The 22,225-nt window shown below is 51.9% G+C and overlaps 1 protein-coding gene across 1 annotated transcript in view; it reads right to left on the bottom strand.

The window, feature by feature from the left end:
• Mad1l1 (mitotic arrest deficient 1 like 1) overlaps window positions 1–22,225 on the bottom strand; it is a 318,963-nt gene that overhangs the window by 50,466 nt on the left and 246,272 nt on the right. Inside the window, exon 16 of the mRNA XM_028756021.1 lies at window positions 7,576–7,766. Coding sequence (XP_028611854.1) covers window positions 7,576–7,766 — 191 coding nt within the window. The remainder of the gene's footprint in view (window positions 1–7,575; window positions 7,767–22,225) is intronic.

The following is a 22,225-nucleotide window of genomic DNA, read 5'->3' as shown; positions in this document are numbered from 1 at the left end:
GGATTCTAGGCAGGGGCTCTACCACTGAGCCACACCCCAGCCCCTCACTGGGGGATTCTAGGCAAGTGCTCTACACTTCTGACCCAAAAGTTGAAGGCTATACCTAATTCCTGTTCCATCCTGAGCTCTCTACTTCCCTGACCCACCAAGAAGTGGGGAGAAGGCATCTCACACTCTTAGCACTATGGGTAGAGCCTCCCCAGCACCATAACTTCTCTATCACTTGAAGCTGTGAGCCCACCTCAATCCTTCCTGCCTTAAGCTGCTTCTGTTAGGTGTTTTGTGCAGCAATGAAAAAAAGTAACACAGTCCATGTACACTGCCCTGAGGAAGATGTGGCGCTGTCAGGAACCACGGGCACTGGTGGCTCCTGGGCTCCGATGTTCGGGAGCCCCTCTGCCAACACTGACACTGAGCACACAGCAGCCGGCTTTGAAGCCATGCTCAGTCGCAGGGGCTCCCTCTGGACCCATGTCACCTCCATCACTTCTGACCCTCTCTTCTGACTTCTCAGAAGCAGACACCATACGGGAAGTCAGACAGAGGCCAAGTGTGTACGCACATGTGTGTAGCTGTGTGTGACACTGAGTGTGCCAGGAACCAGAGCAAGAGATGGGGTAGCCCCAGGGCCATTTCTGCTTTTCAGGGAGGCCCCGCCTTGGCTTCACATCTGGTGGACCCTGGTGTGCAGATGTGGAGATGGGAATGCTCTGGAGGTCCGGGACTGGCACACTACGGACTCTGCATCAACTGAACTGCGGATGACTTTGACACTACTGAGCTGCCAATGCTTCCAAAGCTCTTTGTAGAGGAGCCCTTCCTAACGAATCAAACTGGACACGGCAGACATCCGTCAGCAGGCGAGTGGACACAACATTTGTGGCACATACCAATACCAGCAACAGAAAGAGAGGGTTGGCCAGGTGTAAACCGAGGCCTGAGAAGGAGGGGGAGGGTGGCAAACCTGAGGCCAGCCTGAGCCACATAGTGACCTTCTATCTTTATAAAGCTATAAAGGTCAATCTTGGAACTCAGTGGCAGTGCACTGCCTAGAAACCCCTAGTGAGGGCCCGAGAGACGTAGGTCAGGGGTAGAGCATTTGGCTTGAAGTGAGCAAAGCCCTGGGTTGAATCTCTAGCCCTGCAAAAATTAAAAAGAGAAAAAGAGCAATCAAGTCCAGAAAAGACTCAGAGGAATCTCATGAATGCTGCTAAGTTAAAGAATCCAGTACACAGAGGGTCCCACCTTTGGGACATCCCAAGAATGGCAGCATCACAGGCAGGAGATCTGTAGGAGCTGAGAGATGACAGATACTCAGAGGACTTAAGAGACAGGAGCTACTCTCTGGGACATCAGAGTGGTGGCACAAATTTTAATGGATTTGCATGAATTGAGAACATTCTGTAAGCACAGACTTCACAATTCCCAGCAACTGGACAGACTGGGTTTAAAGACTGCGGCTTCTAGGCCAAATGTGGACAAGACTGGTTAGCAGTGTAAGAAACTATGGCGTAGGTTAGGACACAGGGGAAGCTTATTTTACACTCAACTTCTCTATAAACCTAATGGTATTCTACAAATAAACGTATTAGTTTTCAAGGAGCCCCAAGAATACTTGACATACTGTAGAAACTATAAATTTCAGAGCTTGGTGCCATAAATAAAGTTTTATTGAAAAATAGCCACTGTGTTGTTACGCCAGTCCACAGCAGCAGAGCTAAGCTCCTGGAGACTGGGCTGTGGACGTAGGGGTGGGCACCCAGGAGTTCATGAATCTTGTGGATTAATTGGACTTTGGCAGACACATGGTCCCTTCCTCCAAGATGTGTACTTAGAGAAAAAAGGAAAACGATTCCAAGCTCTTTGCATAAACCCTTCACGGCTGTCCTGTGGACGGAGAAACTGACCCAGGCTTTCCTGAGCCACCCAGCAGGGCTCACACTGCATGGCTGAAGGGCTCTGGCTCTGGGTCTTTTCCCATGCATACACCTGTAGTGTCTGGCAGCCCGGCGGGCGGGCGCTGAGGGTGCAGGTGTGCGGAAGCTGGCTGCCTCCTCACCTGCTCTTTCTGCAGTGAGCGTAGGCTCTGTGAGCACGGCAGGCGGGATCACAGTGGTACAGGCAGAGCTATGCCTATACCGAGGCTGGGCACACGGTTGAGGAAATGCCCACTGCAGGATGCCAGGCTGCGGGGGGTGGGGTGGGGGGTGGGAGCAGTCTGGGAGGCAGGTGGCTCAGGCAGCTTCTATCCCAACAAATGTCACACTGTGCCCCAAGGACAAAGCCACAATAAGGGGTGACATGCTCACTCTGGGAGCTGAGCTAGACATCCCATTAGTGGTGCAGAGCCCACAACACACATTCCCAACAGAAGTACCATAATCCAGCGCCATGAACTAGCATTGCTGGGAGGGAACAGGAAGCTACAAGTGGCCCAGCCATTTGCCTAGAGCCCTGCTGCAGACACAGGGAGGCACCTCCAGAGCCCTCACCATGTCTCAGGCCTCTGATTAGGAAGATGTGAAAGGAAAGACTTTGTGAGGTGCTTATATGGTGGATATTGACGGTACCAGAAGTCCAGGCAGAGGCAGGAGGATCTCAGTCATGGCCTGCCTGGGCTACAGGGAGACATTATGTTAAAAAAAAAAAAAAAGCAAAACACAAGAGACAGGTCTGGAGTAAAATTGCATGAGGACCTGAGTTCAATCTCAGTATCCATGTGAAAAGCTGGACCTAGCCATGTGGATAAAGGCGTGAACCTATACTTTTATATAAACATGTAGTCTTACCCCTTAGGGTTGCACGATCCTGCTTCCCAGATCAGGAACTTGTACTAGACAGCTAAGACACAGCAGGGTCCATATGATCCCAGATTCCAGGTCTTCTCACTGTCCCTGAACAGCTTCCTCCAGGCCCTGGGTTATGCTAGGCTGTGGAGTGGTCAGAGGCATGAGAGAAGGGACCCAAGGTCATGGTCACCTGCATCTCAAGAGCTTTGCAGTCAATTCTATTTGCAGCTGTCTGGCTTCTTGTTTCTGACTACCTTCTGGGTAGTCCTTGTGAGCCACAGGGAATGAGGTCACACCAGGATTGCTGGGGACATTTGGTAGGTCCAGTCTTTCCAAGGAAACTGGAGACTCTGGGGTCCAACTTCTCTTGGGAGAGGAGGAGTGGGCAAGATGCCAGACTCCCAGCGTGTGCTGGAGCTGAGCTCCTGCCTTCCCCGACACAGCAGCCTTGGGAGGCGGCTCGGCCACCCACACACGGCAGAGGCTGGGTCCAGGCTGGGAAGGGAAGCGGAGCCATGTGGGACCATGAGCCAACCCTCAATTATCCCAGCACACATTTGCAGAATCTGCTTGGCTGGAAACAGGCCCCAGCTATTTCTAACTCTGCCACACAGACCCCCCCTGCCTGGAAGCTGTTTGGGGTGAAAAGAAAATGAGCGGAAGTTACTGTGAGCTGGGGGATAGCGTGACCTTGCCTGAGCCTGACTTGGCCATGGTCACAGAGTTGTGCATGAGCCAGCCCTGCCTCCTGCCTGGCCCCTGTCCATTTCCCTCTTCTCTAGCCAGTCTCCAATAGACCTTGTGAACGCCCTGTCTGCTAGCCAGGTGTCGGTGGTGGAGAAGGGCTGTAGAATGGCTTTAGCTCTGATGGTACTGTAGAGGATATGAGGGTACATAATGGCCAAAGATGGGATGGGATGGGACCAACCCCACCCTAGGGTCTTGAGGAGAGACTTCCTGCTGGAAGACCTACTGTAGTCCTATTGTTACTACATTGTACAGGGGAATTTCTCAGGGATGTGTGGGCCCCAAAGGCCAGAATGGCACAAAGGGGCCTCTACCCTAGGAAGGGACCTGGTCAGGGAAGGGGCAGACCCAGAGATGCTTTACGGTTGCTGCCAGGGCTCCCATGTTCCCTAACTAGGGGAGACAGGGTGGGTGGGGTTGGGGATAAGGAAAGGATAATCTGTGCCACTTCCTCTTTGAGATCTGCCCACTGTGGACACTTCTGGGGAACTGCTTTAAGGCTTTGCCAGGGACAGCAGCAAAAAAAAAAAAAAAAAAAGACTCTGGTGTCACTATAGGCTGCACACAGGAGGGCAGCATCTGTAGGTAACAGCTTAGTCACCAGCAGGGACCCTCAGGTGACCTACACTATCGCAGGTGCAGGGCCAGCAGAACCTGTGATTATCTGCACTAGACAGATGAGGAAGCAGATGGAGAAGGCAGGCAGTGGGCCAGCACCAGCTCATACTATAGTGCTCTGAGGACTAGGGTGTGTCCAGCATTGAGTCCCTGCACTCACTTCCTTCCACAGCTGGATACAGTGGGGCCACGGGACAGAAATCTCCAGACTGGACAGGGCCAGGTATGAGGAAGAGCCAGTGAGGCAGAAGGGCAGGCTGAGGCCATGGTTGCTGTAGCAGGCCAAGAGAAAGCTGAGGAGAAAACTGGAGCCAAAGCCCAGCAGCCCACAGGAAACATTTGCTGGTCTCAAGGAGCTGCCTACAAGACTCACTGTCCTTGGTGCAGAGGGTGGGCCACAAGGGTCTGAGTAGGGCAAACGGGTGACTGTAGAGGGTGCGTCAGCCCTGCTGTGGAGTGACAGCTGCCTCTCAGCAAATAAATCTCCAAGGACGGAGGCAGTCCTGTGGGTTACTTGCCTTACAAGCACCAAGATGCTAATCCAATCTCCAGATCCATGTGCAAAAGCCAGACATGGTGGCACACTTGTCATCCCAAGCCAGGGAGGAACAAGAAAGTGCAGTCCCAGGCTAGCACTAGCTAGCCAGCTTAGCAGGTTCCAGGTCAGTGACTGATGATCTCAAAGATGGATCTCAAAGAGGAACAGGTGGAGGTGTCGTCTGTCTCCACCCTATACACAGACGTACACACGTGCTCATGAAAGTGCATTCTTACAAAGAAAACATGGTACAAGGAAGAGTTTACACACCCCAGGATTTCCCAGAGTGATGCAGTGTAACAGCTTCTCTCTGATATGAGCCAACTCTACCAAGGTCACGGGTGCAGCCCCTTCAATCCATCACCACATGCCGAGTTCGTCACCAGTGACCACAGCAGCACACTAGCTCTGACCTTGCCACCACTTTCACCAAGCCATTCCACCCTGTCCCTGCATGAGCACATGTGTCCCTGTGTGAACACACATTCTGTAGCCTGTCTGATGCCAGGAGGTGAGGCCCTGCTGTGGCTACACTGGCCACTTGAGGTTGAGGTGGTTTTGAGCCCTGGGTGTAGCCAGGAGCCCAGGAGAAGCTTCTCAACAGGCTCAAACCATGTTGGCTGGGGGTGGTGTCCGTCGGCAAACCACGTGGGGCCTCCTTCTTGTCCCTCCTGCCATTGTTAGGGAGACACCTGGAGTCAGAGAAAACTGGTCTGTTTCTGAGCCCTGAGTTGAATGCAGTTGCCTGCTTTTCCTGCCTAGCTGGGTTGGTGTCACTGAGTGCCCCTTGGGTCTGACCCACTGACACCTGGAGAATGGTGACTGTGTGTAGCCGCGCATCTATATTGCTTCCTCTATTACCCATCTTTGAGGGGATACACAACTGTGTGTGTGCATGGTTGGCTAGGCAACCCCAAGGACAGCTGGTGGGCAGGAACACCTTATCCTCCTCTGTGGGCAAGTGAAGAACTGGAAGAGCGTGAGGACAGTGTGTACCAGGTACAGTAAGCAGCTGTGCTTGCCCTCACTCTATTGTGTGCTGCAGAGGCTGTGCTAGGTCTCACAGACAGCTAGGAGGTCACTACAAGTGGGCTTGTGACAGAAAGAAGGCAGGCCGAACTGAGTAGACTGGAACTAGCTGGAATAGGGTGGCAGGGTCAAAGCAGTACTGTGACGACCATGTTTGCCTTTTGGATACCAGAGCAGAAGTGACTTAAGCTCTTTAGAGAGAGGTTCTCATTGTGTGGCCTTGGATAGCCTAGCCTGAAACTGGTGGTGCACACCATGATTTCAACAGCCTTAAAAACAGAACACGGCAGGACCTTTTGATGCATCCTGAGGCAGGAGGATTACAAGTCTAGGCCAACATGTGCTACAACACAGGGTTCAAGGCTAACATGGGCAGTAGGTCCCTGTCTCTAAATGCAAAGAAGGGAGCTGGGGATGCAGCTTGGAGGCCGTGCTACACAGGCCCCACAGCGGCTGGCTGGGAGTGTGCTTGCCTCCGGGCATGCAGGAGGCCCTGGGTTCCATCCCCTTACCACCAAAAGACAAAACAACAAAACCCCTAGAGTACCTTGGAATGCGAATTGGACCTTGTCTACACACACTGCTGTAAGTGTGCGTTTGTCATGACAACTATTCAGCACATCTTCATTTGCCAATCTTACGCGGCATTAAATTAAATACCCATCAGCGAGCCTGAGTTATTCAAAGGTACACAGAAGCAAAGAAATACATTCCTGATAGCTTACTGACTTAGAGACTTTGGGCGTTCAAATATTTATTTACTTAGTCAAAGGTCTGAGAGTGTTAAGAAGTGTAAAAATGGAGGGATGCAATTTGAGAAGTCCAGAGAGTCTCCAAGACACAACACAAAATTGCAAGGGACAGTAGGTGCTGCGCTGCATGTGCCTTTGCCACCATGGTGGGCAGAGTCCCATGAAAGGGGCAGACAGACAGACGGATGGGAACAAGGATAAGTGAGCCACTGTAGAGTGACAAACTCTGGGCCAGGGCTACTACTTTTTCTGTGAAATTTGGCATAAAACATGTAGGTCCCACTGGGCACAGGGTTTAGACAGAAATGAACGCAGGTTCCTGTTTCTGCAGGGCATAGACGGCATGGCTGCTGAGGTCGTGGGTGGCCCAGCCACACGTGGTACAGAGTGGAGCTGGCCAACCTCTGGGCTTCCCACCCACAGCTACTGAGTCTCTTCCCCTAACTGTCACACAGAACACTGGGATCACAGGCCACTCCAGGGTCATGCACCATGCTTGTACCATAACACCAGCCCACAGACAGGAAGTAAGGCTGCTGCCAGTGATGGGTAAGTCCTTGTAACCCCAGATTTTCAGTTACAATGCCACTCCCACTGAGGAACAACTTCACTTCTGCTGGACCTGTGTTACTTTCAGAACCTGTCTACACGTCTGGCCAAGCCCCCTCCCTCAGGCTGACGCTTCTGCTTTGACTAAGAGGGACCCCTCTTCAGAAGCCCACACTGTACAGGAGACTCCAACAGGTACACACATGCTTCATGAAGACCACTGACCCTTCCCAGCTTGAAGGGCTTGCCCAGCTACCTACGACATCTCCTCTGGTACCTTTGGCCTGACCACCAAGTAGCTGGCATATACAGCTTGTCCTTCCCTTCCATGGGCTGTGCCACACACTGATCCCTGGCAGAGACTTACAGAGTAAGTGAAGAAAAGCCAGTAAGTGGCCCGAGGTCAGTGCCTGTCCAGAGTGGAGAGAAAGGGGCCAGTATGTCTCCTCCTGCCATGGAAGACCATGCTATGGAGACACTGGGCTGCTCCAGCACATGACATTAACCAAGGCCGACACTGATCTTCCTCCCAGTGAGGAGGCGAGCTGCCTACCTTGAAGATGAGGCAGTCCGTCTGGTGCTCAGCGTATCGGGAGGTGAGGCGGTATTGGCTCTCGGTGGTCACGTCAATCTGGTAGCCGGTCAGTGTGTAACAAACCTTGCGGAACTCCTGGATCTTAGTCTGGAAAACCTCCTTGAGCCGCTGGTTCTTCAGCTCGGCACTTTCCACCTGCTTCCGCAGCTCTGCAGGGAGAAGGGTGTGGTGTGAGTCCCAGAATGCACAGGTGGGACAGGGAAAACGGCCAGGGGGAAAGGAGCAAGGATGAACCATGGCTCAACTGGAGTCCCTGCGCCTGCAGACGCCTGAGGCTGGTGCCCATCTCTCTGTGTGCCCTGAGGAATCAGAAGAAAAAGGACAGAGGCCAGAGAAGCAGTGTGACCCTCTGGTGGCAGCCATAATAAACTCATTTTTTATTATTATGTTAACAACAGTACTTTAAAACAAAGCAAAACAACAGTGACTTCCAGAGACAGATGGTGTGACTAGATACCCTGCTAGCAGAATAACAATGCCCAATAGGACATCACCCTGGATTACTGTTGGAAAGCACCATAGGGCAGCAGGTCATGCTTTGGGGGTGACTGGTCCCAGCTGGGCAGCAGGTTCTTGAGCACACAGGAGAAGGAAGCACCAGGAGTTCAAGTCTGCACTGAGGGTCAGAATCCCAGGCGCTCTGGGCACATGGACCATCAGTAGGCTGTAGCCTCAGCCCCTTCCTTCCAGGGATTGGCCACTTGCCCTGGATGAGCTAGCACAGCATGCAGAGAGAGAGGTGGATGGAAGCTGTCTGGATATTGTAGAACGGTTTATTTATAGGTATAGGATCTACACGCTGACTACCTATAACCAAAAGGACCCTCCTTGTCCCTCAGCAAGGACTGGGTGGGCTCCAGATAATCTGGCCTAGGAGTCCCTTCCCACATGTCTCTGGGGGGATCATTCAGGGCCGAGCACCACCTCCCCAATTGCCGCCGCCACCGTTTACTGGTGCTTAGGAAGAAGCCAGCTGCGCAAAGCCACAAGGAGCACACACAATTACCATGAATCTCTCACCCAAGGTGCCTGCTGAGTGATTAAGCCCTAATTTACACCCCGTTAATTACTGAGCCTGGCTCCACTTACACACACAGGGACTGTCTCAAGCTGGGCACTTCCTGGAAGTCCTTCGTGGAGTTTTCTCTTAAGGGGAGCCCCGCAGGCCTGGGCCGTCGGGCTCAGGTAATGGTGGGGTGTGGACCTCCCCTTCACTATGATGAGGAACTGGGTTTAGTTAATATTGGCCATGATATGTGGACACTTCTGAGGAGGGTGGTCCTGGGCTTGAGTGGAGAAAGATATCCCTAAGTCAGAGGAACTCGGCGTCCAAGAGGCTCCACCAACTAGGCCCATCACAGGTCCTCATGGGCTCACCGTCAAAGAGGAGCAGAGAAAGAGTTTGAGGTCAGGCCTGAGGCAGGAGGAAAAATGAGCCTGTGTCCTGTGCACCACAGCCCCGGAGGATGATTAGTGTGTGCAAATGGGGTGGCTTTCTAGAAGTCAGTGGGGCCAGAGAGACTGCTTTCAGAGAGCTATATGGGAACAAGAAGCTTTGAGTGACCTGGAGGAACACAGACCAGAGAGCACTCTGCTACCTCTGTGACTCTGCACCGTCTCCCAGGGGAGCACAGCATGCGGCTGTCCTCAGACACAGTCTTGAGGATCTGGCTAGGGAAAGCTCTGGAGTCCAGCCTAAGTCAGATGCACAAACTCAAAAACCACATCACTAGGACATGGTTCTAGAGTAACAGCAACTGCTCTGGAGAGCAGCCGCTCCAACTGGCCGAGCTGCTGCAAGTTCCATGGGGAACCTTTGGGATGAAGCTTTTGAGGGCTGTTCCCTGTGCTGGGGTGGGCTTTTCGGCAGTTCCTTTGAGTTAGCTGTCAGTGCTTCACTCGGGCTCCTGTAAGTAACCCCAATAAACTCATGGTTTCATTAACCTGCACTTGGCCAGAATGCACTGCTGTTGGTGCCCTATCTAGAATGAACAGATTTTTTTCCTAATGTCCTCCCAGGAAAATTCACACATTTACACCTCCAGATGAACATGTTCCCACCCCCTTTTTATAAACAAGGAAACTGAAATTCACAGAGGATAACCACTGGACCCACGCAGCTGAAGGGCTCCAGCAGGGCTGCTGCCACCTTTGCCATACCTCATAGTCTACAATGGACAGCCCACCCACAGTCCAGTGAGGAAGTCACACTCTGAGCAAGGCATGCTGGTACCAGGGGCTGTGAGGAGAAATGAAGGCAGAAGCTCTTCTGTGGGGTTGTCGCCTGGCCGCTGGCCCTGTCCTTCGGCTCTTTCATCCATCACCTCCCAGAGGCCTTGGCAGACACTGCTCTCCACAGTGTGAGCCCCTTCAACAGGACACAGGCCCAGAGCCTTGATTAATCGAGTGATCAGACTATGAAAATGAAAGGTTAATTGGCAGCCCTGACCCCAAGACTCTTCCAGGCATCCCTGGGCCCCTCCTTCCTGAGAGAGGGCTTTCGTCAGAAGAAATTCACTGACCACACTTCCCAGGGATGTTTCAGCCATCAGAGACTGTGACAACTGCTGAAACACCTCAGATGTCCAATGGGGAAGATTAAGTCTTGAGACCAAACACAGGCTGACCTTGAGGAAGGAAATGGGCTTTTGTGTAATTCCGATCTCAGAGGCTGGCAGTTGTGGGGCTCAGGGCCATTGAAGGCCCATGGGGAGGAAGGTCTGTGTACTGTGGGGATGAATGGAGAGGAGGCACTCTGGCTACATGCCAAGCAATCACAGGCATGGTTGTGGCTGCAAAGAGGAAACATCTATTGCCCTTGGTGGTCAGGAGTGAAAGCCACCTCTTTCAGGGTGAGGGTGAGGCCACTGTTGGGGGGTAGGGTGGGGGGGGGACAGACAAGACAAGCAAGGGGTGATGTCCAAAGCCTGGAGACAATCATTTGATTTGGGGTGCTTCAACTTCCTTGTTATTTCTGTGGCTCAGTGGCTTACATAAACAAGAATGAATAATTCACTCGATGGTTTGGATTAAATAAATAAAAGATGGGCTCCACCTTGGAAGTGTCATTACTCTCCTGTCACTGGCTGTCACTCAGTCTCTTTCAAAGTGACCAAGAGTAGAGGTTGCTTTTGGGCTTCTCCCAGGAGCCACAGGGCCTTGGGGATCTGTGGTTATACACTCTGGCGTTGAGGAGATGTCCTTAGCTACTCGTGAGTGTGCAGGTAACAACACGGGAGCGAGGGCCAGAGTGGTAGCTGGCGTGAAACTCAGAAAGCTGCAAGCCACCAAGAGGCTCTGAGCTCATTCTGAGACCAAGACCCAGAGCAGGGCAGCCTTGTTCTGGAGCCATTCTCTAGATCCACAGAGCCTTGCTCCCCTGGGCCTCTCTCTAGCTCATGGCAACTGAGGTCCTGGAAGCTCTGGGTACTTCTCCATCTTGTCACGGGCCTTGCCAATGTTTAAATCCTTCCATGCTGCTGGAAAGAAGCTGTGGTTATCATCCTCCAGCTCTAAACCATGATCCTCAGTATCTCCAGGCCAGGCTGCCCATGCCCTCCCTTCCTATGGCTCTCTCTGCAAGGACAGTCTTGGATGTCCTATAAGGACAGGAGTGTGGCAGGTGACAATTGAGAGTCAGGGAAAGGATGAAATTGTTCATCAGAACTCAAGACATACTTGATGGTAGCAGAAACTGTGATGGGCCAGAGTAGGTTTCCAGAGTGGTCCTGGGGCACATCAGGTCCTGGCCTCAAACCTCTGTTCTCTGTTCCATGTCTGTCTGGAAAGCTCACCCTGGCCTGTTGACTGGCTCCATCATTCTAGGGAGGCAGCAGGATGGCTCTGAGATGACACCCTCACCATCTCAGCCCCATGTTTGCCCTTTTGGACTCACAGGAGACATCTGCAAAAGTTCTGAGAGAAGGACACAGGACAGAAATAGCCTGTGCTCTGCCAGATAAAAGCTAGTGTGATGTGTACTCCTGCCCAAGAGCAGAGATGTCGGGATAACGAGCAGCTATGGGCTCAGATCTCTGGAGTCTAAGCTCCCGCCCTCCAGTCTGCAGAATGGCTGATACTAGTGGGGCCAGAGGGGCCCACGTGAGGTAGACACAGAGGCGAGGGATGCAGGGAGAGGGTGGCTGTACGGCTCACAGCAGGCATACCCCCTGTGCTAGTCTGTGGGCAGAAAGGTGGGTGCTGGGTGAGTTTTTATTTAAAGATCTATTTTTTTATTTTAAATTATGCATATGTGTGTGTGTCCTCGTGTGGGTATGTGTATGTGAGTGCAGATCCCCTTAGAGACCAGAGGCATCAGATTGCCCCTGCAGGTAGAGTGGTTATAAGTTGTCTGATGTGGGTGGGTGCTAGGAACTGAATTCAGGTTCTCCGGAAGATCAGTATGTGCTCTTAACTGCAGAGCTGCTTCTCCAATCCTATGCTCATTACTTTTTGTAAATTTACACAAACCTTGGAAGAAGGAACCTCAATTGAGAAACTGTCTCCTTCAGACTGGCCTATGTGCCTATCTATGGAGTGCTGTCTTGGTTGCTAAGGTATGTAGGTAGGGTAAGCCAACTGTAGGCAGTGCCATCAGGGGAAGGTGGGCTTGGCATACATAAGCAAGGAAGCTAAGCAAGCCCAGAGAACAAGCTAGTGTGAGGTCTTCCTCTCTGCTTCTGGTCCTGATGGCAAGTTCCTGACTCTGTACCTACCTCCTCAGTGACAGACTGCAACCTGTAAGCCAATGAGCACCTCCTCCCTGCTCCTTAGTTGCTTTAAGTCAGCATTTTGTCATAGCAACAGGGATGCAAACCAGACCAGACTATACCAGTCCTAAACCTTCATGCTCACCTGCACCAGGCTGCTGTAGCTCTGGGTCACAACAGTGGCAGCCCCCATGACATTTGCCACGCCTCTCTGATGGAGTACCTGGGGTCAATTCTGCAGGACAAAGAAAAGCCTAATTCTTTTCTCTTTGGGGAGAGAAACACATGACCTCCCAAGAAAACTACTGAGTGGCTGGTGACATGGCTCAGCTGGAGTACCTGCCTGGCATGTACGAGGCCCTGGGTTTGATCCCCAGCACTGCAGAGCGGTACATGCCTATAATCTCAGCATGTGGGAGGCAGGGGCAGGAGGATCAGAAGTTAAAGTCATCCTTGGCTCCGTAATGAGTTCTGACAAGCCTGGGCTGCATGAAATGCTAGTTCAAAACCAAAACCAAAAGAAAACAAAAAACAAAAACCCACCATGACAAGTTCTTAAGGAACTCACAGGTTTTGCAAAGCTCTGGGTTCTAGTCTTAGCACAGACGATAGGCCTGCCAGATCCCTGCCTGGATGGTATGCCCAACCCCAGTGCCTGCGAACAGCAGCATCCCAGAGCACTGGACCTTCTTGGCTCAGGCAAGAGACATGTGAGAGAACAAGGAGGGGTCGGAGGGGTCGGGAGGAGGCCCTGCATAGCAGCAGGGACTACCAGGGCAGGTGCCTGTGGCTGCGGCAAGAGCCTACATGGCCCCTATCAGAGCAGAGCACACTGTTCTGATCCCAGGCTGTGACCCCAGGAACACTAGCCAGGGATAAAAAGACAAGCAGAGCTGACAGATGCCCACTACACCTATAACAACTGAGAGGACACTGACAGAGGGTCCCAGGAGGAGTTAGGCATGTCAGACAGCATGGGAAACCAAACATGTGGAAGAACATGGCAAAAAGACAGTGTCTTACCTCAATGCCACTGAGGCAAGATGAGGGTATGTGTGCTTAAGTACGCAGGTCAGTAGATCAGCGAATGAACATGGGTCCCATCTCCCATCAAAGCCGAATGCAGAGAGGGGTGTGTGTGTGTGTGTGTGTGGTATGCATTTATGTGTAAATATGAATGGATGGATGGATGGATGCCATGCACGTGTGTATCCACACACTAGAGCATACTGACATTGGAGAACGAGCCTATCTCTGCTGAGAAGCCGTGTAGCAAGAAAGCACAGGTCTTAGTTCTATTGCTGTGAGGAGACACCATGACCAAGGCAACTTATAAGCTTAAGTATTTAACTGGGGCTTGTTTACAGTTTTAGAGGGTTTGTCCATAATCATCAAGGCGGGAAGCATGCTCATAGATGCTCACAGGCAGGCAGGGAAGACCTTGCATCTGATCAACCAGAGGAAGGCAGAGAAAGCCTGGGACTGGTGTGGGCTTTTGAAACGTCAAAGGCCACCACAGTGACATACCTCCTCCAGCAAGGCTATACTTCCTAATCTTTCCCAGACAGTTCCACTAACTGGAAACCAAACATTTAAATATATGAACCTATGAGGGCTGTTCTCTTTCAAACAACCACAGCAGGGGACCGGGGTGTGTGGGGGGGCTGGGCATGGCAGTACAGGTCTGGGTGCAAGGAAACTGAGACAATCTGTTACAACATTGACTCACATGAAAATAACCTACACCTGAGTGTGATCGTGCTGGAAGGAAATACAGCCACGCTCTCTAGCACCCTAGAAAGGAAACATGCTCACACAGAGGCCAGCAGGAAACACGCATGCTACCTTTACTGTGATCACCAGGGATGCCCATGGCTATGTGGCCCTCCTCTCTGCTTCCCATCTTTGCAGATGGGCTTCTCCTCCTGGCTATAAAGCTATGGGGTAGCAGCAGGAAGGATGGTGTGGTCCAGTGGAGCAGTGACGCCCTCAGTGTCCTCAGCATCTCCTGGTTAACAGCTGGAAGTAGCTTTCTGAACAGTACTTTGGGAATTTTTTGCAGAGCCATTCTCCCTTCTAAAAAGTGAAGAGAATCCACTGGGATTTTTCAGGTCTTGCAAAACCCACCATAGCACTAGGTTATCACGCATCACAGCTAGCACTACTGTGGCCTCAAACCTGAGGCAGAGGTGCTGCTTCCAACAAGCCCAGCCTGATGGATGGACCCACAGACAGACAGTCATGCTCTGGCTGTGCTTAGAAGACTATTCCTCGTCTCCCTATTGAGGGGTCCATGAGTTGAGGGTGTGGTTGGAGTTTCTCTTGGATCTGATCAGGTGGCAGGACAATACTTGGTCTTTGGTTTCCGCAGAGGCATGAACAATGCCTAACCAGAAAGGATGGTATTTCAGAATCACCAAGATAAAGGGGCTTTATCTGCTTGGCCATGGTGTAGGTGGCATGAGCCCCCTCCTCACTTTACAAGGGAAGGGATTGAGACCTGTCCTGCAATGTGATGACAGGGACCCTGCCTGAGTATCTGCTTCCAGGCCTAGGGAACTGGTGGCTAGCCAGAGAAGTCCCTGAGACTTACGTCCCCAGCTGCAGCAGGCACTGGAGGTGCTGGCCCTGTTCAGACCCAAAGCTGATGTGCATCTAAGGACTGAATTATTCATGCCTTGCTAACTTCCAAACCATTCCAGTTTTACATTTTTAAATATTTAATAATTAGCCATCAAATATTTATGCAATTTTATTAGCAGCTGTGGAGGGCAGGCACTGCTGTGGCTGTGACAGGGATGTCTGTGCCCCACTCCCTGTTGCTGTCTGGGGAAAATGGCAGGAGATGTCCCAGAGCACTGACCCGGGGCCTGCTGGGCCACTATGGGTTTAACCCTCTGGGCCACCACACAGAGGGAAGTAGAGGAGCCAGTGGGTGGGGCACAGAGCACTGAGGCTGCTAGCCTACCCCCAATCCAAACTACAACCAACCAAGCCAGGAAAGTGGCTGACAGGTGATGTGCAATGCCAGCTAGGACCTTTTTCCCTAAACTCACACTGGAGAGTGACAGGTAGGGCTGCTGGTCTAAGATGAGGGGCTGTTGTTCCAAAAGTGGCTAGGCCACTACCACCCACTATCAGGTCTCTTGCTACCCTATGAAGACGGGGCTACTTTTAACTCCACCAGTGCCACAGGCCAAGAGATTTGGTTCCCACCACCAGCCTGTGTTCCCCCGCTGGGCCGGAAATTGCATGATTTACACCAGCCTCAGTGATGCTTGCTCGCCCTGGAATTATATGCAGATGAGCAGATCGTGTGCACCCGCCTGGCTGCTGGCAGCCGCCCCTGGGTAAGCTCTGAGCGCCTTTCAAACAGGGCATCTCTGTGTGATTAACTGCTCACTCCAGCAAGCAGCTTGTCACCTTGTACAAAAATGATTTGAAAAGACACCGGCAATTACAGCCCACCAGATTACAGGGTGGGAGAGTCCTGGGGTGACAAGCGGGCGCTGATATCATATTCGTTCTTGTAAGACTCCCTCCCCCACCCCAGGGACAGAGCAAGAGAGGCCCTAGAGCACCAGGCTGCACAGTCCCTGTGGCAGTAATCTTGGCAATAGAGAATCAGCAGCCCCTGATTTTGCATGTCCTCCATGGTAAGAGGGACACTGCGCTGGCTGATGGATGTAGAGACAAACCAGAGGCCCAGAGGATTGCCTTCACCTAACCTGGCTCTTCAGGATCATGGTAGCCCAGACAGACACCTACAAACACCTACTGGGTGTAAGATGATCCTACTGCAGGCCCCGCCCTGGGGCTTGAGCAGGAGCTTCCATCAGTAACCCAGGCCTCAGCTCAGAAAGACCCCTGGATCACTGGCCGCTGGGCTGAAGCTACATGGTCGTACATGTCTCCTGCTGCTGACGTCACGCTGTACCTGTTGAGCCATCAGAAAGTCCTTCCTCCTCAACATCAACACTTGCCAGAGTAGGCCTCTGCCCTGTGGCACAAGCCTGAGGTGCCCAGCAGAGGCCCCTTCAGTGACAAGCAAGAGTCATGCACACTTCTGTATTACTACTGGCTCAGGAAAGTAAGGGACAAGGGCTGGGCATCAAGCTGCATGCAGCCCCATCTGCATGGGACTGGACCGTGGCTTTGGTGTCAGTGTCCCTCAATCTGGAGTCTCTGGTTGGCTCTGAGAACCACCCAGAGACTCCCTCATCACCCCATCTGGGACATGTGAATGGAGAGCTCCCACCCAAGACCAGCACTACTGAGTGACCACAGCTGTTCCAGCTCTTGTCAATGTGCTACCCACCTCTGCAGCCTCCATCCCAGGAAATGAAGTTCCCTTGGACTGCTGTAGACCCAGCACTGATCCAGAGGGCCCCACTTAGGTGCTTGACCTCTCCCTACCACCACTGACCCGGACAAGCCCTGCTGAGATCCTGCTTTCATAGAGCTGACTGCCCTCCTGATCAGATGCAGGAGGTAGGGGTAGGGCAGGATTTCCCTTCTTGTCCACTGGTGTGGAAACCCAGCCTAAGTGCTGGCTTGGCTTCCAACACTGTTGTGTGTCCATCAGATTCACCACCCCCACCTGGGCAGTATAGTTCTCTGCCATGCTACAAGAGGCCCTGGACTTCTGCCTTCTACAGGGGACTGTGCTTGGCGCTATACTTCTGCAACAAGCGCCAACGCCACCTGGTGCCCTCCTTCCTGGCCTCCCTTGAGTTTCTGCACCTCTTGTCCTGCCCTGCTCTGCTTTGAGGTCTTATGGACCCTGTCTGGCTGAGAGTCCACCACTGTACAAGTCCCTGGAGGCAGAGACTGGCTCCCCCTTAGGGCAAGGCCAGCATCCACAGCGCCCAGGACACACGGCCATTGAATCAGGCTCAGCAGCAGTAACTGAGCAGATGGGCCCAAACTCTCCTTAGACACTGGGGCTGGGTGGCCTGGAGCAATCTATGACCCCACTTGAAGGTCTCTAGTATACAAAGCTATGGAAAACCAAGACTGGGAAGCATTAGAAACACAGGCCATTAGAAGGTACAGAGAGGAAGGCTGGGGATGTAGCTTAGTTGGTAGAGTACTGGCCTAGCATGCATTAAGTCTTGGGTTTAAACCCCAGCACAGTGTAAACCAGACATGTTAGTGGACACCTGTAATCAGCACTTGGGAGGTAGAAACAGAAAGCTCAGACAATCAAGGCCAGCCTAGATTACTACGTGAGATCCTGTCTCAAAGAAACAAAACAACAAAACAAAACCAATCTACCAACTAAACAAAAAAGACTCCCAAAAAACAACAAACAAGAAAAGGGGAATACTGTAGAGCAAGGCCTGGCTGGCTGCAGGCGCTCATGCCCGCCAGTCCACCTCTGGAAAGCATTGCAGGGTGCGAGATGCATTGCCAAGGGTGAGACACTTCGCAGAGTATGAGATGCCAGCCAGCACTGCTCCAGATGATTTTCCACCCACAGCCACTGTTGGCAGCACGTGAGCCTCTCTGACAGGCCGCTGCACCACAAGTTGGCGTCTTACCTGAGGACAGACATCCCAGCGGCCGGGGCCCTACCTTGGCTCTCTGAAGGCCACATTTCTCCTCAGGAGCCCTGTACTGGGAAGCTCTGGCAGGGAAGGTGGCGGCAGATGTAAGAAGGGAGAACGGGGGTGGGGGTGGGGTGGGAGGGGAAGGCATGCCACAATAGGGGCAACACAGAGGGGCAGATGGGAGCAGCCCCAAGGAGTCCGTCCCTGGATGACAGGGCACAGCAAGCCCTGCCTCGAATATGGTGACTCCATCAGTCACGATAAACACAGTCCTTGGGAGCACTCATCAGAGCTGTGCTCCCTGCTCCCTGAGCTGATGACCCCTCTCCACTGGTCTCAGCTGGGCAGTTCTAAGAGGTCACAGCTGCATTCAGGCTGCAGTTTGGTGGTGTGTGTATGTGTGTGTGTGTGTTGTTATTCTCAGTCCAAGGTAGGCAGAAGGTTTGGGGACCCAGAGAGAAAAGCCATTGGCCACAAGGTCAATTTTGGTGCTAGAAGACTGACTCAGGACAGTGGTGAGAATGGAGCTGCCTCAGCCTAGCTGCTGCAAGTGACTGTCCTCTCAGCTCAGTCATCACCATCCTGGGAAGTTCAGCTCTGCCTCTGCAGATGCACTGGCCCAGCTGAGCCTGTTGACTGTTTACAGCCCATCACGGGCCCTGCCACCTGTTACAGGCAACTGTGCCTTAACTGCACTTGAACTAAGGGCGGGGCTAGCACAGCTGTTCTGAACCTGCATCAGATATTTATGATTCATAACAGTAGTAAAATTAGTTATGAAGTAACAACAAAATAATCTTATGGTTGAGAAGGTCACCATAACATGAGGGATTGTGTTAAAGGGTCACGGCATTAGGAAGGCCGAGAACCACTGTGCTAGAGTGTCTAGAAGGGGGAACAAGAAGAGGGAGGAGACCATTGATGTGGCTAAGGGGAAGCCCTCATCCCTGCTGGGTTAGGTTCCTCAGAGTGGCCAGTTCAGGACTAAAACACACATTACCCTGTAAGTAGCCCCTAGACTATTCTCTGAAAGAAAGCCCAATAATTCATTGGGTTTCCAGAGTGTACCTTGGTAGAACTGTGCCTCAGTTTGTCACTGTGACCTCAGGAGAAGAGACAGTTGTTGTTGCTCATGTCTCCCTGGGAAGGAATTTCAGCAATACTAGCAGGCAGAGCTCGTGTGCTGCATGCCTCTGGCAGGGTTGAAATCAAGGCTCTGAGTGCTAGACCAGAGGTTACAGAATCCAAAGCAGCCTGTGGGCTTGTATGTTGCTACTGAGCTAAGGGTGAGCTCAGTCTATGCCTTGCTTAGAGTCATTCACCCATTCTTATTGCCAAGAGGCTGGAGAGTGAGGCGGGGAGCTGTTTCTGACAAAGTGTATCTAGAGCTGGGGAGATGCATGGCAGTGTGAGGACTTGGTCAACTCCGAGGAACTCAGGTGACATGTCAGCTGTGGCCACACGCCTATAACCCAGAGCTGTGAGGCGTGGAGACAGGAGGAACGCTGGGGCTGGCTGGTTGCCAGCCTAGCTCCAGGTTCATGAGAGACTCTACATCAGAATATTAAGATGGAGGATAATGGAGGAGGAGACTGGAATCCTCTTCTGGTGTCTATATCCACTAGACACACACACACACGTGTGTATATATCCACTAGACACACACACACACGTGTGTACAAACACAAACAGCCTACTCATGTCCTCTAGGAGAGCCACAGCTTTCAAAGAAAGGGTTCACACACAGAGACAACCAGAGACTAACACGTATGACCTCGTTATGTGTGTATATACATACCCTCTTCCCTGCCTAGCCCAAAACACTTGAATCGGAGAATCACATCACAAACAAGAGAACACAGCTGCTTCAATACAAACTTCCAGAAGCTTCCTTATACAGATGTGCCAGGGAGGAGATCTGCCAAGAAAAGACTGGAGCAGAGGCAGTGGCCTGCCATCCACTGGACAGAACAGAAGCTCTGATGGAGCCAGCAGGAGGCAGTGAGGACGAGTCACATCAGAGCCACCGTGTTGGAGTCACGTCTACACAGGCCTGAGAGCTGGCAATCCGTTCTGCACACTGGATGTATTATTAATTCCTGACACTGGGTGTACAGGAACCATAATTCCCTGGAAGGCAAGCTCCTTTTCGGGGGGGCAGTGTTCAGAGCTCATCTTTTATTGACCGAGTCAGTCTTGAGTCAATCTGTCTGCTCTTGGCGAGACAAGAGTTTTAAATCTCCTTTGTCCCTCCTCCTCGAGATGTAGTGGTGTATTAAAAACCTGCTAATGTGTGCCGTGGCCTTGGACCTAATATGGAACCAATTCTTCAGACAGCAGATTAAGGAAAAGGCTACTGAACCAGCTCAGCAGCCAGAGCAGAGAGAGAAGGTTTGGGAAGGATGCTGAGGTGGGAAGGATGCTGGCTGGTGGGGTGGAGACACTGGGTGCTGAGGAACCAGGCACAGCAAGAGAAAGGCCATGGTTAGGCCGTGGAGGAGCCCCAGGTAAGCAGAGAGGAGCTGGGGATACCTGTCTTCCTGCCACATACTAGCCTGGAGGAGGGGAAAGGGACTGACTGAGTTCACTGACTTTGGAAATTCTTAGCTTTCAAAGAGAGTCAGCAAAGGCGGCCCTCCTGCTCTCTCTCATGGCCTGGAGCCCAGACGGGGGCTAGTAGCTGGGCCTATGATGGCATGACTGTTGCAACATGCTGATGACTAAACACAGCCAGAGCTTCTGGGGCTGAGTCAAAGTTGCCTGGTTTCTATTAGACAGAGCAAAAGTAGTGTTCTGCTGACTTTCTCTCTGTCTCTGTCTCTGTCTCTTTGTCTCTGTCTCTGTGTGTGTGTGTGTGCGTGTGCACATATGCATACATGCGCCTGTGCATATATCTTCCTGCAGGCCCAGGACAACCCTGGGTGTTGTTCCTCAGTTGTTTACTTTGATCTGAGTTAGATTCCTAGGGCTCACAAGATAGAAAGAGAAAACTGACTCGTGAAAGCTGCCCCATAACATTCACATGCACTACCCTCACACAGACAGATCCATAAAATAAATAAAAATATAAGTCATAATGTTAAAAAAAAAAACTTGAATCGTGTAGGTGGCTGTTCAGGGATGCACGTGTCTCCACCCCCTCAAAGCTGGGATCTTAGGCTCATGGCTCCATGCCCAGATTTTAAAATGTAGGTCGTGAGGACTGACCTCCTGCTGCTGCCAAGGCAAGAGCTTTATCTCCCAGCCTTCCACTGACCCTTGATCCCACTGTTTCCCTGAAGTCTTTCCAGTTCTCAGCACTTTAACAAGAACCCCCCAATCCTTTACAGAGACAACAAACATTACACCCCAACTGTCACAGTGGACAAGGAGGGCAGGAGCCCCATGCCCCAGGTATCCTGCTAGGGTGGAGGGATCTGTGTGTCTCCTCCACTCCATTTCACTGTACCACAGCAGAGGGTCTATTTTGCAGAAAGTGCTGAACTGAGTAGCATCTAGTAGAAGAAATCTCAAGGCAACATGGCATTCAAACCGGCATGCCTATTACTCACCACTGTTAGGAACAAGGAAAAGAAACAAAGACACTGAGATTCAGAAATCTGAAGCTTGGCCCGAAAGCACATGTTACAGTGGGCCAGGAGGTGACAGACAAGGTCCTGGCGCCTTAACATCAGATGGACTGTGACGATCCTCAGGAGGCTCTCAGATCTATAGTCCCATGTGGAGGAAGAAGGCTCAATGGCCCTCCTCTCCCCAAGGTCACAGACAGGTAAACAGTTGCTGACGGAGGAGGCTCTTCAGTGGCGCTGCCTGATGTTGTGTTGGACGTTCCAGGGACACAGCTTACAAAAGTCCTCAGCAGGCTGGGCTGGGCTGGGGTGCAGCTGTTGGCCTCAGCCACATGTCTGTGAGTAATTCACTACCCATTATTAATAATTCTGCACCTACATCCCTGTAAGGAACCCCAATAAACTCACTGGGTCACCAGGCTGGGCTAGGATGGAATTATTCTTTGGTCTGTCAGTGCCACCTGAATTTGGGGTGAATAGAAACAGACTTCCCAGTCACAACACAGCTGTTTACACAGATACAAGGACAGGGCAGCTGACTTAGAAAAGCACATGAAAGGGTGAAAGGGAATGCAGCCCCCAGGGAGCAGAGGACGCACGGCCTCTGCTTCAAGTCTGACAAGGGATGGGGTGCCGGGACTGGCTGGCCTGTGGAGAGTTGGCCAAATACACTCATCAAGGCAGCGTGATTTTGGACTAGAAACCACATCATGAGTTTATCTTCAGAGTCACCGTAATGTAGCCTTTTTGTTGTTGTAACTCAGGGTAGCCTCCATCT

This window comes from Grammomys surdaster, unplaced genomic scaffold (assembly GCF_004785775.1).
Source record: "Grammomys surdaster isolate TR1022 unplaced genomic scaffold, NIH_TR_1.0 126109, whole genome shotgun sequence".
In the NCBI taxonomy this organism is placed as follows: domain Eukaryota; kingdom Metazoa; phylum Chordata; class Mammalia; order Rodentia; family Muridae; genus Grammomys; species Grammomys surdaster.
Note: the sequence above shows the minus strand (reverse complement) of the source record. Positions and strands in the feature narration are given on the sequence as shown.